Raw genomic sequence first — 23,412 nt, forward strand, 5'->3', positions numbered from 1 at the left:
CCCTCAGACCTCAATTGCGTCGAGTCTGCAACCGGTACAGAGGTTAGTGTAAAAATTACTAAGCTCAATGGCGGATGCCCTACATACTTTAGAAGATCATGTGCGATTGAAATTTTTGAGACTGCTCGATGCCGACACTCCACTGAAATTAAGTTTCCGCCATTGGGAAATTTGTGAATTACCAAATTTGCAAAATTCACTTGTTCATTCTTGGTCAGTATGCACAACATCGAATTTTGATACTCCAAAATATGTTATAATTGCATTTCAAACTGATCGAAAGAATAAAATTAAAAAATCAATATCTAATTTTGACAGCTGTAATATTTACAATGTTAAAGTATATTTGAATAGTGAGTATTATCCATACGAAAATCTGCTAGGTAAGAAGGAGGTTTTATACCGCATGTTCCTGGATTTCGCACCCTCGTATTATAATCATTCAATCAATAGCAAACTCGGAACAGAAATCGATTTTAAAACGTTTTGTGAATCAACACCGCTGATTGTTGTAGATTGTTCACACCAACCAAGTCATTTGAAATCATCGACAGATGTTCGTATTGAAATGGAATTTAATAGTGCAGTACCTGCAAATACTTCCGCGTATTGTGTTTTAATTAGCGATCGTGTGATGGAGTACACGCCACTCACGAGCATGGTGAAAGAAGTTCAGTAATTTGTTGATAGAGTGCATCACTGCAGGCTATATAAGGTGTGTACTGCACCAAATGTAAGCCATTATCAGTTTTACCTTTGAACAGGAATCATGTCCTATTCTTTGTGTTCTGATATTGGTGGACAAGCCACAAACTCGCTCTATCCAGTGTGATCTTGATTCTGATATTTTGGACAAAGCTCAGTCGTCGCTACTTTACGATATTGAATCAACAAATTTCTATTATGAACCAAGGAGAAGCAGTACACCAATCCAGAAGTCGGGGAGGAGGAGGGGGAGGGGGCGCCAGAGGTGGAGGAACAGAAACGTGAAGAGGAACAGAAAGGAGTGCAAAAGCAGACACCTACGAAAATTGCTACGGTTGATCTTCACTGGTTTAAACAAACTTGTAATCAAATTATTGTGAAAGAACTTGCTATTGTTGATGAGAGCAATAATTATGTTGTATTTCATTTCAAATCACCATTTCCAAGATGAATTGACTACAAAATTGTTTAACGACGTAACATGGCTGGAAAGTAACTATCATAAAATAAAATGGAGCGATGGAGATTTGGAATGGAATGAGACAATTATCCGTGAATACCTCGCAGGTTATGAAAAATTTTTACAAAAGGAACTGAGAAAGCAAAGTTTGAGAAGATTGCATTCTAACGTACAATGCATACGGAGGACTTTCTCAAGCCCGATTCAGCTTTTTCACCACTTCGTGGTGTTATGATGCATGTAAGATACATAAGTATAGACCCGATGGAAGGTGTGCTTTATTCTCTGCCCAACATTATATTCTCTGCTGTTTAAAAATATGTATCAAACAACAAAATTTCTTGTGCGAGAATACTCGTATGAAAAGTATGAAATTGGCGCCTATGTATACGAATGCTCAGAAAAGAAACTTTGCACGTTATGGATTCTTCTACAACGGAAAGGAATTACAGTGTGTTTATTGCTCGCATGCACTGAGACTGCATAAAGCTCGCACATGTGTCTGTCTACAGACAAAGAAAGACCGTTTAATTACTCTATAATAGTGCCAGCCTACACATAGTTTTACTACTCGACAACGATGGATCGGCAAAGTGGTTAGCTGCTGACAACGAATGGAAGTGAGGTTAAAAAACTGCATAGACTGATATGATGAGTGTGAAAGTGCAATTCAGAAATCATCTAGTGAAAATTATAGTTGGCGAAACAATTAAAGGCTATTTTTCTAGCACAGTTAATTGAACGATATAAAGACTATTTGTGCTATTACCGTCCATACAATTTGTCTGTAGATAAATTGATTAAAATTGAAGATGAAGTTATGATGTATTGTTGTAGTGAAATTTTTTAATTCAGATATTCCTCGAACATTTTGGTTTAGTATCAGTGTAGACTTGATTGAGTGAGCACGCGAGAAACGCCCCCTCAGACACAACTGTTACAGCTTGACCTTATCAAGAGATACGCCCCCTCAGAGCCAACTCTGTTACAGCTAAGTGCACATTATTGTTCATAACATAATCGAGGTCATGCAGTGTTTTAGCTTTGCTAAATTCAAAAATTATCTCGCCTCTTGATGTCAATTTCATTCAATGAATTGATTCTATTGCAAAAAATATTAAATTTTCAACAGGATTCCAAGGCGATGATTTCCGTTAACAAAAACGAAAATGTACATTTCCAATTTTATCTGAGATTTTCGAATTATTGAACATACTAGATACAGGTCATCTACATTATTGTAGTGCAAATGATTTCTCAACTATTGTTACAAATACCGATGAACTTTGGAAATGCTTGTATGACATTGCAGATAAAAAATGTAAAAGATCAACTTAGATCATTCTGTTAAGACATCAATAGAGCTGATACCCCAAGTGATATAGGTCTGAGGATATCTATAGCCATTTTTGGAATGCTTGTTCGTACTAAATTTACTATAGATATTCTCGGAGAGCACACTAAAAAGCAACGCCTGCGGTTTGTACAGCACATAGAAAATTGTGAAATTTTTTTAACTGTCGGGTGGAAAGCAAACCTCACCTTTACAGTATAAAGATGGATTCATCATCGAGCATTCACTTAAATTTGACAGTATAAAGATGGATTCACTTTGCATTTAAAGATTTTAGGTTGCATTTAAAGTAATATCCTTGCATTTAAGATCCTTGCAACTAACTCTAGAACGAGAAACTTAAAGAGTAATAGGGTTTTAGCACATCTACAAAAGAGTTTCTTATCTATACTAGACTGGGATTTAATCTGTCAGTATAAGTTGAATTGGGTTCTTAGAGATTCATGATGCTGAAGTAAGATCTGACTGAGAGAATAATTGAGCATATCTTCCAAGGTTGATTCTCACTGTCAGTATTTAGCACATCTACAAAAGAGTTTCTTATCTATACTAGACTGGAATTTAATCTGTCAGTATAAGTGAATTGGGTTCTTAGAGCTTCATGATGCTGACTTAAGATCTGACTGAGAGAATAATTTGAGCATATCTTCCAAGGTGACTCTCACTGTCAGTATAACATTAGATGGAGTCACTTTAATTTGACAGTAGAAAGATGGATTCACTTTAATTTGACAGTAGAAAGATGGATTCACTTTAATTTGACAGTAGAAAAGGGAAAAAGGGAAATTTTTTTTCCCTCCCCCTCGTCCTCACGGGGGAGAGGGGGTGAGGTGAGGGAGAGGGAGAGGGAGAAGGAGAGGGAGAGGGAGAGGGAGAAGGAGAGGGAGAAGGAGAGGGGGGAGGAGAGGGGGGCACAGAGGGGGAGGGGGATTTGCGCAAAAATTTTTCCTTATTTCTCGCAGATTGCGCAAAAATTCTTCCTTGAACTCTCGATATTAAGCTACTATAATATTATAATATTGTCCTGTAACTACATGGATCGGTAGTGTTTCAAGATTTCAACTAATAATTGTCGATTTTCTGAGAACGACATAGAATGAGATATAGGTTGAGATAAGATATGAGCATAGAGAAACAATAGCATAAGTAGATATGCCATGATATAGGGCGTTTATGTCGCAACTTTTACTGTTATCTCAAGCCGATTATTGTCGATTTTTACTGTTTTGACCGGGTAACTGTGTATGAACGGTACAATATGAGCGACTACCAGCGTCATATCGCTTCACAGGAAAGAATTACGTGGACTATCAGCTTGAGATAACAGTAAAAGTTGCGACAGAAACGCGCTATACCATGGGATTTCTAAATGATATAGGCAATATCTTTCTCAACAACACACGACCGGAAAAGTCAGAGACTAGATTAGATTACAGTTCTTTTATCCATGTAAGAGACATAAAATTAGTAAAACCAACAATACAATTGGTTTTGTAAGTTACTGTGTTCCTCTTCATCAGTTGTTGTTTTCAAACGGCTATCATGACCATATTCGGAATACTTAAGCGTGCTCGTCTGCGAATTTGTTGTAAGCCTTTCTATACTTACTTTTTCATTCAGTCATTCACTAGTAGTTCTGTGAACAGTAGACCTCACGCAGTATTCTCATCTACAAGTACCTGATTGAAACTATAGACCTTATGAAAATACAGCATAGACTGGCTTCTCCACACATCTGTGTAATCACTTATCAGCTGATTTATGATGAATAATTCTACCGTCTGATTTTTACTCCAATATTGGCGTATGAAGGAGGCTCCTCTTTCCTTTTATATTATCATTGAAATGCAAAATTTCCAAAAACCTTTTATATACGTCGACGGGAAATTAAGAAAGGAACATACCTGTCAAATTTCATGAAAATCTATTACCGCGTTTCGCCGTAAATGCGCAACATAAAAACATATAAACATTTAAACATTAAGAGAAATGCCAAACCGTCGACTTGAATCTTAGACCTCACTTCACTCGGTCAATTAGTGGATACAATATTACACAAGGTCTTTAAATACAGGTCATGACACTCGTGTTTCTTATGGAGCGGCCATTATGTGGGGTCTTTATGACGGTACATTTGAAATATTCCAATCTGCTGCTCATAACGAAATCATGCATTATGCTTTTTAAAAATAATATTCTGGTTCAGATGATTATGTAAATTTAGGTTTTCAATTTTTTAATAATGGAATTTCAATAATAAATGGTTCAATAATTCATTCTCAAAAAATTGATCATATTCTTGTAACTTGTTATGATTCATAAGGCATTGGGACAAAAGGCTAACCTCAATAACAGTTTGAAGTTACCAATCAATTTAATCTAAGAATCAACGATCCAGTTCCTAGTTGGAATCTGAATATTATTATTCTGTCTGAAGAATTTTTTCTACAATTCAAAGCCAAGCATTATTCCTTGAACAATATAACAATATTACAAGATAACACATCATGTTGTTCAATCTATAATGATAACAGCTGATAAATTTGAAAATTGGTGAACTATAATCTCATAAAATGGCGGTTTTACTATGAATCTAGGGATTGTGTCATGAACTGTATTTGTACACCTTGATATTGCAAATAAATAGATATGATTGTGAAAGAATAACAGGCTTTGCCGAAAACACTACTCTATTCCCAGATTTTGATACTGAACAACATGTCCAAAAATATGTTATTGTAATGAATGAATAAGAAAATGAATATCCACACTACTGTTATTCTACTGCATAATATTGAAGCTCTCAGTCTACTAGAGATTGATAATGATGTAACAACCGGAACTGGTATCTCAAAGCGTTTCAATAAACCAGTGGCTTTGACAATATCAATTCAGTTTCATTCGAATTGAGACTATAGTGAGGTCCACGTTATAATGACAGTATTTGATCAACTTAGGTTTCGCTATCCTTGTCTATTATTCCACAAAGCCGGTGTTACTATCCTTTCTTAGGTCCAAAACGATTCCAATTATGTTTTTGACAGTGTAGAAATATAATTAATTAATGCAGAGAATCGGCATCGTTATTCTTCTTTCTTTATCCACTGCCATTATAACATGGACCGCACTATAGCTCAATCCGAGCTCCGAATTTTTTAAAACTTGACAAACTGAAAACTTGACTTAGTGAAATCTTGAAGAGTTTGAAGATTAGCCTAGAACCGTTATCGGTTAGTAAAGAATCTATCTGCAAATTTTCAATATAATCAGTTGAGACGTGATCAGAGACCTTAAAGAGATATAGACCCACAATGCCTATGCCTTCCCAATGATAGCTTTTACTTGAAATTGAAGGCCGCCATTGGGGTATTTTAGCACGAGATATTATATCTATATATTTGTAATACTATAGATTACAAAGGCATTGGTATGTAATAATCTTATAGGTTGCCCCCTCAATGGCCGATTTCAGTTCCAAGTAGGCTGCGACACTAGCGCTGCATGTGAGTCTATGCATCTTTAAGGTCTTTGGATGTGATAATGCGTCAAACATAATTTTTCAATCCCGTACGTGTATAAGACAGTTCTTTCCTTTATCTATATATATAAAAGCGAAATGGCACTCACTCACTGACTGACTGACTGACTGACTGACTCACTCACTCACAGAACTAAAAATCTACCGGACCAAAAACGTTCAAATTTGGTGAATATGTTCAGTTGGCCCTTTAGAGGCGCACTAAGAAATCTTTTGGCAATATTATAACTCTAAGGGTGGTTTTCAAGGGTTTAAAGTTCGTCATTTAGCATGTATGTTCTCCTTATTCTCTTTATTTATAATTGAAAAATGTCCAAACCATATGTTACTATAGAACTATAATCTAGAGAGAGAGTACCTCTTCGAAACAGTTGTTAACTGGTAACTAAATTAATAATCTTGTCAGATTGGCATTAAGTTGAGTTGACTTTGTTAGGTTGGAACCAAGTTGAAGATTGAAACGCATTTATCGCGGAAAAATTGATTGGGCACTGCTACTTTAATCAGTGTTATCCTGGGAATACTATATTACTAGCCGTCAGGCTCGCTTCGCTCGCCATATCCGTTTAGCCAGACGTTTAGTCTGGACACCCGACTGGATCTTCCTAACATATGATAAAAATGCTCAAATGAAAAATGCAGGCGAGCGAAGCGAGCCTACTGATCTCATTTTTGGACGATCCAGTTGGGGGTCCAGGGGGCAGAGCCCCCTGGCTAGACGGATATGGCGAGCGAAGCGAGCCTGACAGCTAGTTTTATTATATAGATAATGTTGATAATTCTTCATTGACGAAAGCATAAAATTTTACAAGAGAAAAACATACAAAATACATAGTCATAACTTATTGCCATAGATGAATAAACAAGTGAATATATACACTACTGCCATCCTACTGCTTAATGTTCAAGCTCCCAATCTACCAGAGATTGACAATGATTCAACAACCAGAACTGGTATCTAAAACTCTCACAATAAACCAGTGGTTCTAACAATATAAAGTAGAATTCGTTTAATTTGAGGATAACATGGAATCAGACTACTGCTTAATGTTCAAGCTTTCAATTCACTACAGATTTATAATAATGTAACAACAGGAACCAGTATCTCAAATTGTTCCAATCAACCAGTGGTACTGACAATATCAATTTGGTTTCATTTAATTTGAGAATAACATGGAATCAGACGCTTGAAATCCGTACCGTGATGTGAATATAAAAACGAACAAAAATCATTTGGCCTCAGCAGCCTATCCATGAGACTGACTTGGATCCGTTTCAAGATAATCACAACTCAAACCTAAAACATATACATATAAACAAGGCCAATACATGAGGTCTATATCTATATAGCTGCTAGAATCTACTACGTTCTATAGTCAGATCGATTCTAGACTATGTCAGTATTAATTGAATGAGAAACATTGGCGCTATCCTATACAGAATACTGACAGAATAAAGTGAATTCTACTACGAACAAGCTGCCAGTAGAATATTCATTCCTATACTCACTGAAATAGAAATGGTTCATTTGAAAGAATCAGAGAAACACATGCTGAATACCTTTCAAGTTTTATAAACTTCAATTTTTTATAAAGTTTCTTTGAGTGTATCTTGTTCCTTTGATGACGTCATCATCTCATACTGTCAGTATTGATTGAATTTGGGGTGCGTTGATGTTGTTTATGAGGGATGCTGCCATTTGAAAGTGGATCTCATTAGAAAGGAAGATGATAATCGGATATGAGACAGTATTTTGTGGGAGTTACCGAGCCAAAGATAACACAAGGATTGTGCAGATTTTTGGGGAAAGAACAGAGAATCGGATCTGGTTGAAAAATCTCTATTCAAGTTTGTTCTCTTAAAAACGCATGACACTCGATTCAATTTAAATTGTATTCACAAATGAATGAAGGATTGTCTTCAATATCTAGCAACTATAAAAGACAAGTTTTTGTACAGAAGGCTAAAATCGCGGAAGTATCCTATATGTTTGTAATGTTTGTCTATATTGCTTCACAGCTTAATGTGGAATTTATATTTAAAAATGAGTTGGATGATAAATGGGGGACAAATTTCATAGTATTCACAGAGCTTGAATTGATTTTACTTTCCTTGCCTTATTACCATAGGTAAGGAAAGTATTGCTTTCCAAAAAAAATTAATCTACCCCAATTTCCAAATTTCTATACGTTTCAAGGTCCCCTGAGTCAAAAAAGTGGTTTTTGGGTATTGGTGTGTGTGTGTGTGTGTGTGTGTGTGTGTGTACCTCCTCCTCATCATCTTTCTTCTTCTCTTCCTCCTTCTCCTCATCCTTCTTCTTCTCCTCCTCGTCCTCCTCACAATCCTCCTCCAACTACTTACACACTCTCCTCCTCCTGCCTCTTCACATTCTTTCACTCCTATCTTATTCTCCCTCTTTCCTCTCCTGATTCCTTCTCCTTTTACCTCATTTCTCATTTTCCACCTGAATTTCCACCACCCCTGGGAAATAGTCCAGCTTCTCCAACCTTCACATCTTGTTTCGAGTCTTCGAAGGTTGAAGAGTTATCGAGAATTTTGCCAGGCCAAACCACACAAGGCCTCTCTTGGTCACTTGGGCCTCGCAGTTTCTATTGGTCGACGCACGGAATGAATAATTCCGAATCATTTACTTCAATTCATCATGAAAATACTGAACGCTGTCCTCCAAAGTAAAATGGAGTAAAAAAGAGTGATTTGAAGTGGAGTAAAGTAAAGTAGAGTAAAGTGAGTGAGGTAAATCACTGAGTACTGATCGTATATTTGTTTTCACAGTGCAATGCTGCTTTCATGATAACTCCTTGAAATATTTTTATGCTTTTCTACACTTTACATCAAAAGACTCAATTCCCCTTCTTATTCTTTATCAACTACTTCTGGATTCAACTCTTCTTCTTCTACTTCTTCTACTTCTTCTTCTTCTTCCTCATCTTCTTCTCCTTCTTCTTCTTCTTCTTCTCCTTCTTCTTCTTCTTCTTCTTCTTCTTTCAAGGCTTTGCTCTTTTCAAACGCCCATTAATCTATTCATTAAATCTGAAGTAATCTGACTGCTAGTAATATAATATTCCCAGGATTGAAGTAGCAGTGCCCAATCAATTTTTCCGCGATAAATGCATTTAAATCTTCAACTTGGTGCCAACCTAACAAAGTCAACTCAACTTAATGCCAACCTGATAAAATTATTAATTTAGTTGCCAGTTAACAACTGTTTCGAAGAGGTACTCTATTTAGATTATAGTTCTATAGTAACATATGGTATATGATATGGAAATTTCAATTATAATTAAGAGATTGGGAGAAGAAGAATATACATGGTAAAAGACGAACTTTATACCCTTAAAAACAACCCTTAGAGTTGAAATATTGCCAAAAGATTTCTTAGTGCGCCTCTAAAGGGCCAACTGGACATACCTACCAAATTTGTACGTTTTTGGTCCGGTAGATTCTTAGTTATGCGAGTGAGTGAGTGAGTGAGTCAGTCAGTCAGTCAGTCAGTCAGTCAGTGAGTGAGTGCCATTTCGCATTTATATATATATAGATTAGACAGCAGTATTATAATAGTTTTCTCTGATACTATGTAGCCTACACATAAATTCTAACGGGATGATTTACCCACCCTTAGTCCGGCCGAGCTAGTATGAAACGTCCTATTAGAACTTATGGGAATAATATTCTTACTGAATCGGACATTTTCACTGATACTGACATGTAAGAATCCAAAGGAAGAAGGATACGTCTCAGATCTATTGTAAGAGTATATCCGAAGAAATTGGCAGTGATAATTGGTTCGTATTGTAACCTATTTGAAATAGTAATAGAATGATAAATGAATCCACCCTTATAGGATGAGTAATTTCTTGTCTTCAGTTCTCAAATCCTTCTGCTCCAATTTTTAAAAATCCCTCCAAAAAACAGCCCTTAAAAATAAAAATGAATGCATAACCATTCCGATCATTATTTTCTGATTCTGTCATTCCAACAATGTGACAAATCTCATTTTTGAAGTAAAGCAACACAGTAACCACAAAACCGCTGTTATGTGGAGTAAAAACCGCAGAAAACCAACTCGTTCAAACGAGAATGAACAGTGTCATTTGATTTGTCACTTCTGGAGCAATGATGGCCGTTCCTGTGGAAGGTCAGTCAATAAATTTAGTATAAAACGATACTGTTTCTAGCCCGTGTTGGAGGTGACGTTTTAGTTCAGTCAAATCCCGCTAGATAGCAGGGCGAGCCTCTCTGTAAAGTTAGAAGGATAAAGTAGTTGAAGGCTTGAACTACATCCAGGACACCAGGGGCCTTTTTCATGGGAGAAAATCATGTTTTTGGACTCAGGGGACCTTGAAACGTATAGAAAACATGAAATTAGGGTACCTTAAATTTTTTGGAAAGCAATACTTTCCTTACCTATGGCAATAGGGCAAGGAAAGTAAAAATACAAACTATAGTGAGATCTACTTTATAATGACAGTATTTGATCAACACTGGTGCTGCTATCCTTGTCTCACATTTGACAAGCCATATAACGCTATCCTTTTCTAGCTTCACAACGTTGCCAGATCGCTTTTATTCAGTTTAGGAATATGATTAATTAACGAAATATTCCATTCAAGTATGAAAATGTATTATTTCATTTTATTTATTTGTTGATACAGTTACAAATCATATGAATATGATCGGGATAGAACAACAGGCATAGTCCAAAACTATTCTGTTCCCAAATTTTGATATATAATAACATGTCCGAACAAATAGGTTATGTTTTTACTGAGGAAAGTTAAAGTTCAATTTCTGTCCAAAAATATATATGAGCTAGAAATTTTGAATTTAGAATTTATTGAATCATTGAAAGATATTATATTCTTGACGAATGAAAATAATCGATAATTTTCAACAAGAATGCATACAGTTAGTACATAATGCCGAGTGGATTCTGTTCTCATTATTATCAATATTGGGGCACCGAGATTCGCTCGTTATTTTTAATTATTGTTAAACAAAACACAATTCTCTTAAATGATCGTGTTTATATTTCACAGCTAGCTATAATTATGTCATCTTATGAATTTCGGGTATGCGATATTTTGATTTTTCACATACTCACTTTTTTACTATCCACAGCTGTTTCAGCCATGGATGAATTATTCTTTTAATGTCGTTCAGCGAGTTTTCTCCAGGATGAGACCTAGTTCAATCGAATCTCTATAATCATAAACCCACTATGTTCCAAATTTCGTGAAAATCCCTAGAGCCGTTTTCGAGATCCGTTAAACATAAATAACCTGATAATAAGATAGCCAGATATAAAAATAACCAGATATAGAAATACAGAAATTGCTCGCTTAGTATAATAAGATTATTAAATATAAAATGTAATACTCACTTTCTTTAAGGGCTCCTGAAATTATTGGAACAGAATGAAAGTTATAAATGACCTTTTCATCAATTCTATCGAAATACAACTAACTAACACTTCACGGCCCATTTTCAAGTGTGATTTTTCACACTTGTACACTAAATTTTCAGCCTTGAAAATGGCTCTTGAAGAATTGATACTATAGTGAGGTCCACGTCATAATGGCAGTGTTTATTAGCAATGGTATTGCTATCCTTCTCTTTCATTCAACAAAGCGGAGAGCGCTATCTCTCTCCCACTTTCCTTTGTTGCCAGATCGTCTTTGAACAATGTAGAATTGATAATTGATCAACAAAATATTTCATCTTAATCATGAAAATCCATTTTAAAATATTGAAAAATATAATTTCCTGCTTGATAGAATATAATTAACTTGTAGTTCTGTGAACAGTAGACCTCACGCAGTATTCTCATCCACAAGTACCTGATTGAAACTATAGACCCTTTGGAAATACAGCAATCTCCACTGGCTTCTCCACAAATCTGTGTAATCACTTGTCAGCTGATCTATGATGAATAATTCTGTAGTCTGATTTTTACTCTAATATTGGCGTGTGAAGGAGGCTCCTTTTTTCCTCTTATATTATCCTTGAAATGCAAAATTTCGAAAAGCCTTGTATATACGTCGACGCGCAATTGAGAAAGGAACATACCTGTCAAATTTCATAAAATCTATTACCGCGTTTCGCCGTAAATGCGCAACATATAAACATATAAATATTTGAACATTGAAACATTTGAAAATTAAGAAAAATGCCAAACCGTCGATTTGAATCTTAAGCTGCGTACACATATACGCGCTTCCAACCCGCACCGAGCACGCTCCGCCCTCGTATCGCCCTCATACCGCCCTCGTTCCTCCATCGAACCACAGTCGCGCCGCACACGCACCCATCATGAACGTTTAGGAAGATGTTAGATCTTCTCGCGTTCCCCGGTCGAACCACTCTTGCTCCCCGGTCGATCATCAATCGCTCTGCTGGAGTGACATTCGGTTGCGGAGCAGAGCGAAAGTCTGTACGCACCTTTAGACCTCACTTCGCTCGGTCAATTATTTTTAACAAGGATGAACCTGTTAAAATCACATCAATAAACCTGTATCAGCTAATGTCTATAGACAAGGATAGGCAACGTTTTTCTCCTATCTTTCTCCACTGCCATTATAACGTGGAACTTACTATGGTTGTGTTTTGATAGAATTGCATAGGTGGTACGTGATAACGATTTTCGTTTGATAAATGAAATTTGAGAATAAACCACTATAGATTCAATACTTCAATACAAATAAGTCATGTGATGTTGTTTTCGATCTCCCCGTCTTCTGATTCAATAATACACTAAGGCCCTGTTGCACAACAGCCGGTTAAATTTCAACCGTGATTAATTTCACGAGAACCAATCAGAGAAGGCGTTTCTGAAAAGACGGCTTCTCTCATTTGTTCTCGTTGAATTAATCACGGTTAACATTTAATCGGCTGATGTGCAACCGGCACTGAGACAAAAAAATGGACAACAACATTTCCAGACCTTCCTGGATACGAAAACTTCAGAAATGGACTAATTCGAGAGTGATAAATAATTCAAGTCATTTCAAATATTCCACTACCCTTTCCGTCTCCACCCCAAACAGAGCTCCTTGACAAATTGAGATGTCGTCTTGTCAAAAGTGACCTTAAAACTGATTCATCCATCTTCTTGAGTTCTCCTCATTAGTCTTCTTCTCTTTCTATTATCCTCCTTCCACTTTCTATCCAACCACTTCTTATTACTCCTCCCTACTTCTTGTTATTCACCCCCCCCATTGTATCACGCCACGCTCTTCTCTCTCTTTGGTAGAGAGTTAGTGGGAAGGATATTTTTAATATTGAATGAAAAAGACTAAGAAATTGTCAAAAAACCACAGATTTATTGATAATTAGAAAGACCGGTTTCGGTTATTACACCATTGTCAATCTCTGATAAACTATGATAAACTGGAGTTTATCAGAGATTGACAATGGTGTAATAACCGAAACCGGTCTTTCTAATATTATCAATAAATCAGTGGTTTTTTGACAATTCCTTAGTCTTTTTCATTCAATATGAATAATTACCACAATATCAACTTCTCAACTACACAAAAAGTGAAAAAATTTTAATATTGTTTCCGAAGAATGGACATTGATATCTTCAAAGCTCCGCCAATAATTTATGTAGGTGCATAACAATATAATTATCTATAGTTATTATATTACAAATTGCTTTTTCGTATCATATACAGTTCAATAATTATTTTCTTAGTCTATATTATGTAAATTCATCTATAATTTTGCTGTATTGTAAGCTATTGTATATAAGTGTATAAGCCAGTATATATTGTAATCTACATAAATAAAGTAATCAATCAATCAATCAATCTTTCTTTTCTCTCATAAGAGTAGCGTCTACGATTTAGCATAGAACGAGAGAAAAGAAATTCAGTAACTACGTTCTCGAAGATATTTATATGGTTGCATAGAGATAGCACTCTATTTCTTCTTCATACTAGTTTGTCTCTGTGTGCTTCTAAGAAGAAGAAAAAGAAGAAGAAGAAGAGAAGAAGAAGAAGAAGAAGAAGAAGAAGAAGAAGAAGAAGAAGAAGAAGAAGAGAAGAAGAAGAAGAAGAAGAAGAGACAACAAGCTGATTGAAGTATTGAATGGAAAACGGAAATTTGACAAACTTGATGTGAATAAATTAATGACGTCCTGTATAAATTTGACAAGACAAAATACTGAAAGTGTTAAAACCATCTGTGTTTCCTTTTCTGTGGACAAAGAAGATGATTAAAAATATGGGAATTAGTAGGAGATACTCTTCATTAGGATATGAGCAAATGAAGAGGAAAAATTGAGGTTTCCCTTTCCATACGAATAATTTTAGCTATAGTGAGGTCCATGTTATAATGACAGTATTTGATCAACTTTGGTTTTGCTTTCCTTGTCTATCATTCGACAAAGCCGGTGGTACTATCCTTTTCTAGGTCCACAACGGTGCCAATTATGTTTTTGACAGTTTAGAAATATAATTAATTAATGCAGAGAATCGGCATCGCTATTCTTCTATCTTTATCCACTGCCATAATAACGTGGACCTAACTATACAATCAAATGAATGAGGAAAGAAATGTTTCCATTCCAAAAGAATTTCGTTGATTATCAACAGCAGAGGATCGGAGGATCAAGGTGTAGCAGAGAGATTAACGAAGTGGAAGATATAGATTAGGGATCAGCGAGGAAGCGAGAAAGAAATAGGCAAAAGAAGCAGTGGAAGAAAGAGGAGGATTTAATGAATAGATTAATGGGCGTTTGAAAAGAGCAAAGCCTTGAAAATTGTGATGCGAGGTATGAACAGAAAAGAAGAAAGCTGAGAAGAAAATGATGAGAGAGACAAGGAGGAGGAATGAGAGGAGGATGGAGAGGAAGAAGAGGATATGTGAAGGGGAAAAGGAGTAGATGGATGAGGAGGAAAAGGAGGAGGAGGGGAATGAGGAGGAAGAAGAGGAGGATGAGGAGGGGAATGAGGAGGAGGAGGAGGAGAAGGAAGAGGAAGAGGAGGAGGAGGTGGAGGAGGAGAAGGATGATGAAGAGGAGGAAAAGGTGGTGGTGGATGATGAGGAGGAGGATAAGGAGGAGGAGGAGAAGGATAATGGTGAGGAGGTGGAGAAGATTGAGGAGGAGGGGGATAAGGAGGAGGGGGATGATGATGGGGAGGAGGATTGGGAGGATGATGAGGAGGTGGCGGAGGGGGAGGAGGAGGGAGATAAGAAGAGGAGTAGGAGAATGAGGACGAGGGGGATGGGAATGAAGAGGAGGAGGAGTTGGTGGAGGAGTAGGAGAATAAGGAGGAGGGGGATGGGGATGAGTAGGAGGAGGAGGAGTAGGATGAGGAGGAGTAGGAATGAGGAGGAGGAGTGGGATCAAGAAGTGGAGGTGGAGGGTCAGGAGGAGGTGATTTAGGAGGAGAAGGAGAAGTTGAAGAAGAAGAAGAGAAAGAAGAAGAGGAAAAAGAAGAAGAAGAAGAAGAAGAAGGAGAAGAAGAAAAAGAAGAAGAGGGAGGAGAAGAAGAAGAAGAAGAAGAAGAAGAAGAAGAAGAAGAAGAAGAAGAAGAAGAAGAACAAGAAGAAGGAGGAGAAGAAGAAGAAAAAGAAGAAAAAGAAGTGGGTACTGGCAGATAAGAAGGAAATGAAGAAGAAGAGAGAATAGAGGCCAGAGCTAAAAATGAAATATTAATCCTGCAAGGGCCATGGATTAAAAGGACGTGTCCTCTTTTCGTAGAAAGTGAAAAAAGAGAAATTTTTCGAGGCAAACAAATTAGATGATGCTCCTCTGATGAGCAGGGCAGGGCACACTAACATCATCTTCTCATATTTTCATTAAAATTTTAAGTTTGCAACAGACCAGTATCAGGTTATATGTCGCCTCATGTCAGTCGTTGACGATGGAAAAGAAATGCTGAGGAGGAAGGAGGAGCTCGATAGGGTGGCGGGGGGAAAAGAGTAGCAGGAGAAGGGTGACAAGGAGGAGACGGAGGAGAAGAAGTGGCAGGATGAGAATTGAATTGAATTGAATTGAATCGTTGCCTTTATTAAAAACCTAGGAGGGCGAAGTTAGGGCGCAGCCGGCCCTCTCTTACTCTTGATCTTCAAGGAGCTTCTAACTCCCAGTGTCATAAATTTGTCATATTCATCAAGGTTTCGAACTCATTTATAAAAATCTTTTGAGAAATTTCTACAATAATTATTGCTATTACAAATCAATTGTTCCAACTTCCAGTGACGAGACGTGAATAAAGTCTCAATTTGTTAAAAATTGGCAATCTTTGATTAAGAATGAAAGAATGCCAAGAAAGATCGGGATTTTTTCGGTGAATTCTAATCATGCTATTGACAAGAACACTATTTCTTGGCAAGCTATAAAAACAAACAATTTTAAACCGAAGATATAAAACTGCTTTAAACAGTGAACCATAAACGGTATTTCCCAATCTAAATTCCTATTAGCTGAGAGACAGAAATTAGAGAAAGAAAGAGAAAGATTAGAGAGGGAGAGAGACAGACAGGCAGTGAGAGAGAGAGGATGAGAGAGAAATTGGAGAGGAAGAGAGACAGAGAGATAGGTAGAATGACAGAGAGAAAGAGAGTGAGAAATTAGAAAGAGGATGAAAGAGATATTGGTTGAGTGAGGGTAAGAGAGGAAGATACAGAGAGAGTGAAAGCAAGAGAAACATATAGTGTTATAGTGTGAGAGGACGATAGTGTGTTAAAGAGAGTAACAAACAAGAATTTTCCAGCCATTTTCCCGGCGATAACTTTTGACCGCGAAGCAAATAGGATTTTCCAGTTCGTGAAAACTCTCTTGGAAAATTACCATGCTAATCTCGTTAATAATTCGACAGCGTATATACTAGTCTCAGCTGATTTCCATTTTCAATCAGTTTCACAGCTTTTAATAAACAGCTAATGCATTTCGCAGAGGAGTTTAGACGTAATTGATTCCCAAGTCAGGCTTTGTGTTCTGTTGTTTGGTTGATAAAGTTTTTGTTCTTCTTATTTCATTTTTTATTTTTATTTTTGTCTTTCTTCTTCTTCTTCTTTCATTTTTCCTTTTTCTTTTCGTCTTTCTTCTTCTCCTTCGTCTTCTTCATATTCTCCTGTTCCTCCTCTTTCTTCTTCGCCTTCTTCTTCTTCTTTTCTCTCTCTCTCTCTCTCTCTCTCTCTCTCTCTCTCTCTCTCTCTCTCTCTCTCTTCCCGGTCGTGTGTTAATGGGAAGGATATTTTATATCCTTCTGAAAGAATCGACAATTATTTGTTGAAACACCGCCGATTTATGAAGTTACATCACATTATTATATTATCGTTATTCTAATTGCATTTCTATATTTATTCTCATTGATTAATTATTTATACTTTGTGGAATTCGTTGAATAACTAGCATTACCGTCATTCAATGTAAAATTAGTGTATAAGCCAGTAAATATTGTAACATACATAAATAAAGAAATCTAATCTAATCTTCCTCTTTATCATATCCTCTATCATAGCAGTCAAAAATTGAAACTTTCCTCGTTCATTCATCTTGTCCACGATGATGTCTTTCAAAATGTAAGACTCGATGAGTTCTTTCATAATGAGATTGAACTAACAAAAACGGTCGAGAAACCACAGAGGAGTTGAGGTCTCAAAAACAAGTTCGCCTATTAATTTAGAGATAGGCAACACGCACTACAAGCTTGTACTACAGCCGAATCCCAAATGATAGAAAACTTTACGAATTTTCCCAATCGACAGAAAACGTTGTTTGTTGCATTGAGCCGAAAGTGGTGAGAGTCCCAAATGACAGAAAGTGTTGAGAGTCCCAAACGACCGAAAGTGATAGGTTTCCCAAACGACAGAAAGTTTCTCTAGTTTGTCGCAAATGACAGAAAGCGTTCTGCCAATTGGGAAAAAAGTAGTTTTCTGCCGTTTGGGAAAATACAGTATTTCTGTCGTTTGGGATTCTGTCAATTGGGACCCTACGAACTACATGTACTTCTACTAGATATTCTACTTATGTTGAGAAAAGAGAAAAGAGTTCTGAGTGCATTTCAAGGAATGACATCAGCACTATTGCAAATATTTCGCCGTCTAGATCAGTGAGTATAGAATGTGATTAATATAATTATTATTCTATGTAATGTAATAAATATAATCACATTCTATACTCACTAGTCTAGGCTGGTGATAGTGGTGCTATGTAAACAGAAACAAACCTAGAGACATAACATCCGATCAACAACCATTCCGCGAATAATACAAACTGATAATGGGAACTCTTTTTAGCCATTACAGAGTACATATTATGTATATGCAACTGTAGGCTGTGCCTGTAGAATAAATAAGTCAAACACTTAGAACAATAAATTGACCATCCAAAACTCATATTCATCACTGTAAATGGATTCTATATTCAATTGTTTTTGGAAAAATACGATTCACAATTTCAGGTTTTTCAATCCCGGGATTGACTCTTAAGAATCCCGGGACTGTTAGGTTTCAAAAATAGACTGGGATCCCGGGATTGGCATCCCTAACAGATATACGCGATGCGAACATGAGCAAATCACTTTTAATCAGCTGACTATATCTGTATTTTTACAGAAACGGTAAGATACAGATATAAAAATCTTGGCATCAGCTGATTAAAAGTGAATCGATCATGTTCGCGGCGCGTATATCTGTACGCACCTTTAGAAATCAGAAATGAATTGTTTTGAAGGGGATTCTGATGCAGGAATGAAAAATCCACCAAGAGATTATTTTTCCACTAACCGATGTTAAAAATTAAAATCGCTCAAACTCTCAGTAATAAATAGTACTTGACGATAGGAACAAATGTCATCACATGGCGAAATTAATACAGTAGTATCATGGGGAAAAGATAGCATAAGTAGTTATCCCATAATTATTATTGAACGAAAATCCAAATTAAATGCTGTAAAACACTCCGAAGACTTCTGTTACTGCAAGTACTGACAACAGGGTGAACAGCTAGATGGAAATTCTTCCATGTGATATCCCATGGTATAGTGCGTTCTTAATGGAAACTTCAGTGTTAATACAAGCCGATAGTCCTAGTAGGTGCTTTCGGTGAAGCTATGTGACGCTGGTTGTCACTCATACTGTGCCGTTCTTACACTCTCACCCCGACAAAACAGTAATAAGAGACAGTAGTCGGCTTGAGTTTAAACACAAAATCGGCTTGAAATTCGGAGCATGAACGATCTATACCGTGGGATAATATCTTCCTTTGCTATATAATATCTTTGGTAGTATATTAGATGAAATTGTTACATCTTCACAAGCAAATGCTCTTCAACTATTAATAAAGATCAATAGGAACATTACAGAACATTTGAACAAAGATTGATAAAAATCTAGATAGAGTTCTAGAGCCATGAGCACAAACAGTGAATTAGACATACACTTTTGGAGACATAATATTCATCATGCTTCTCATTTGTCGGATTGTTTCTATGTATTTATAGTTGTCATGTTTATTTTCGACTAAAATTCTATAAAAATTGTGCACGTAAGATTTAACCTTATCTTGGACTTTGTCACCTATAGATTTGGAAGAAAAATAGCACAAGGACTATCTTATTATTTTATCTACCAATGTTATTACATTAGTGTCATTCGCATTGTAAGCACATACATAAATAAATGAATTTCATTCTCCAGAATTCGTGATCTATACTCGTTTGGTCTAACCCTAGCATCATACAGTTGTAGGTCTATATCATTGTAGTCTATATTACTATATAATTATTGTTTGAATAGAAATCCATGATAAATTAATTTTAATTATTGTGATAGAATGTTTTTGTTTAGTTTCGTTCTTGGAAGTGAATTGGTTAGATGAATTCAAAATTCCAGTTAAGTTGATACATTTTTTCTGAATTTGAAATTGAGTGTAAATCAAATCATGAACTCCATACAACATCTGGACTGTTCAGGTTAAATAAGATAATATTATGTCTAAATGGATCAGTGACGTCCTATTGTACGGTAAAAAGTGAATTCGTATGGCTTTTGTTGGTGGGGAGTCCCTTGCGGGAAGGTCCCACCACCTGAATATATCATTATTTAAGCCATCAATGAGCCTTACGACTGTCTTACTTCAGCCGGGACCGACAGTTTAACGTGCCCATCCGAAGTACTAAATTCGTTCATTGTACGGTAGTATCAGTAGAACTGTATTGTACTTAATAACGAATAAAAATCTTGAATCTTGCAGCTTTGGGCAAATATCTGTTGTTTTCACCTGAATTGTATGTATTGTCTATGAATGAATGAATAGATGCTCGAATAAATAGATATTTGAAGTCCTGCATACCAATGTTATCCAAATCTGTATATATCATTGAAATTCAGATTTCCACAAATTTTCAAAATGAAAAACCTTGTTTGTTCCAGATAATCCGATGGTTTCGAAAAAGTATCCAGTCATTGTGTTCATCCATGGTGAGTCATTCGAATGGAATTCTGGAAATCCTTATGATGGATCAGTGCTTTCTAGCTTCGGAGAGGTGATTGTTATCACTCTAAACTTCAGGCTGGGAATTCTTGGTGAGTACCTTTCACAACCGGAGAATAAATCCACCATTGATCAATGCATCTATTCATCCACGATATCCCATCTCCCAATAAACGGAAAGACTTGAAATTTGAAAATTGAGGTCCTCACACTATAAGGATCCGACACGAACAATTCCGATCAAATACAGTTCAAAATTGCGGCTAAAATGGCGAAAATGATTTCAAAAACAGGGGTTTTCTCGAAAACGGCTCCAACGATTTTGATCAAAATTATACCTAAAATTGTCAATATTGGGGACCGAGCTCTGCTCTGGAGTACAAAAGCATAAAAAAAATCATTACGGAGGAATAAATTATGATAATATCCATAATTCATACAAAAATGTTCTATCTGATCACAGTGGATTGAGATTAATTCCCAGAGGAATGCAAAAATTTCCCTCACAAGGGCCCGGTTGCACAAACGCCAGTTAAATTTTAGTCCTGATTAACTTCACTTGAACCAAATCAGAGAAGACCATTTCAGAAAGATCATTCTACTGGAATTAATCAAATAAACCGGATTAAAAATAAGCTGGCTTTTTTCATCCGGCATTAAGTACCAGATTGAATGATTACAAAAGTTCAACAGCTGAGTCATAATTTTGACACAGTCCCACACACATGAACTCGCTCACTCACTTCCATCATCAACGGACGACGAAATAATTATTATCAGCTGTTTTTCCAAGTTTGAATAATAATTATCCTTCTAATGTCCTTGAGCGAGTCTTCCTAGGGATGAGACCTAGTGCCTAGTGCCTGGACCTAATGCGAATTTCTCTATTATAAACCTACTATGTTCTGAATCCCGTGAGAATCGTTAGAGGCGTTTTCGAGATCCGGTGAAATACAAACATATGAACAGAAATCGGCTTGTTGAATGGTATAGGATTGATAAGCTCTATCAACTGCCACAAGTCCCATATCTGCCAGAATACCAGGAGCTCCACCCAATCTATGCAGAGTTTGATTTTAAATTCCCAATTATCAGGCTTCAGATACAATTTAAACAAATAATTTGAAGTGGAAAAGATTGATCATGAAAATCTCTAAAATCAATGTTCAGTAACATTTTCACCAGATTTTCATTGGCATGGTAGGGAGAGAACCCACATTCTCAGCCACTGAAAATTAATGAAAATCAGCGCTTAATTCGTCTTTTTTTGACGTATCTATCCATTTAATTTCTACCAGGAATGGGGTAAGTCATTTTTACATCAATGAGTCATGTGATACTAACATTAAGATATTTCTACTACACTGGTGTATATTTTCACTCCATAATGATTGATCTTGACAGTTGATAATAATAATAATAATATAATAATAATAATAATAATAATTCGTCGTGTAATATCTTGTCAATGAAACAATAATAAAAGTACTACAGTATTATTTGATTCATTGAGAAAAATACCTATATTTCACTTTTTTGTAGTTGAGAAGTTGATATTGTGGTAATATTAGGAGTTAATTAAAGGACTAGTGATACTGAAAGACTAAGAAATCGAGGAATAAACAGAGTTTATCAGAGATTGACGATTGTGTAACAACCGAAACCGGTCTTTCTAACTATCATTAATCTGTGGTTTTTGTCAATTTCTTAGTCTTTTTATTTATTACTTATATTTCTTTGATTGAATGTTAGGTAAAGAAACAACATACTTAACTAACAAATTCAGAGAACGCTATAGTTGAATGAAGAGTAATAAATCAATTATAATGAATTTATCAGTTCGAAATCAATTCAAAAATTGTATTAATCAAACTTTTACAGGATTCCTACGACCTGGAGTGAGTGATCACACGTTGAGCAATTTTGGTTTGCTAGATCAGATAGCTGCCTTGCAGTGGATAAAAGATAACATAAGGGTGAGTTCTAATATAATTGAAATTGATTATTATTAAATATAATTGGGATTAATTATTTGTATAGTAAGACTCACTTCGAACCCTGTCAGCATTCCTTATGAATAACATAATCAATCCTCGTTCAACCAATGCTGACAGATTAAAGTGAATCATACTAAGGTGAGGTCCAAGTTATAATGGCAGTATTTGATTGACATTGGTGTTGGTCAAGAATAGTATATATATAGTACATTGTACACTAGTATATAGTACGCTATACACTATCCTTGGGTGTTGCTATACTTATATGCATACTAATCAATGGAAACAATTTAAAAACTTATATCCTATAGACCTACAGGAGAAAGAGATGTAGGGAGGCCAAGAAAGAGATGGGCACCGGAACAGGTTAATTAATAAACCCAATGCATGAAGTAAAGATGATGAGATGAATATGAAAAAGTTCTAGTACCCTCTATTATTGGAAACTTTAAAATATTTTAAAAAAATATCGAGTTGTTAAAATATCTACAATATTTAGTACCCTTTATTATCAAAAACTTTGAAATATTTTAACAAAAATATGGAGTTGTTGAAATATTTTAAAGTTTTCAATAATAAAGGGTACTACTAGTTTTTGTATTGTTTCTATTAATTTGTACAAAAGTAGCCATATAAGTGAAGTGTTTCATATGCATACATACATTTGAAAATTTGATCAGTTTTTGTTTATCTCTCCACTGAAAAAACTAGCCTAGTATACGATTGAGTTACATTGAATTATCTTCTAAATTTATCATAGAATTTTCGAGTTGAAAATCAAGTTATTCATCTAGGATACAAGAATATTCAATTCAATTCAATTTATTTTTTCCTTCTGAATACAATTCAAAGCAGTTACATAGAATCTTAAGCAATAAAGTTTATACAATT

At 35.8% G+C, this 23,412-nt stretch overlaps 1 protein-coding gene across 1 annotated transcript in view; it reads left to right on the plus strand.

Annotated features, from left to right (window-relative positions):
- The window catches only part of LOC111043338, a 134,118-nt gene that overhangs the window by 59,293 nt on the left and 51,413 nt on the right, over window positions 1-23,412 (plus strand). Inside the window, 2 exon segments of the mRNA XM_039440400.1 lie at window positions 20,464-20,616; window positions 22,406-22,500. Coding sequence (XP_039296334.1) covers window positions 20,464-20,616; window positions 22,406-22,500 — 248 coding nt within the window.

Source organism: Nilaparvata lugens, chromosome 13, assembly GCF_014356525.2.
Source record: "Nilaparvata lugens isolate BPH chromosome 13, ASM1435652v1, whole genome shotgun sequence".
In the NCBI taxonomy this organism is placed as follows: domain Eukaryota; kingdom Metazoa; phylum Arthropoda; class Insecta; order Hemiptera; family Delphacidae; genus Nilaparvata; species Nilaparvata lugens.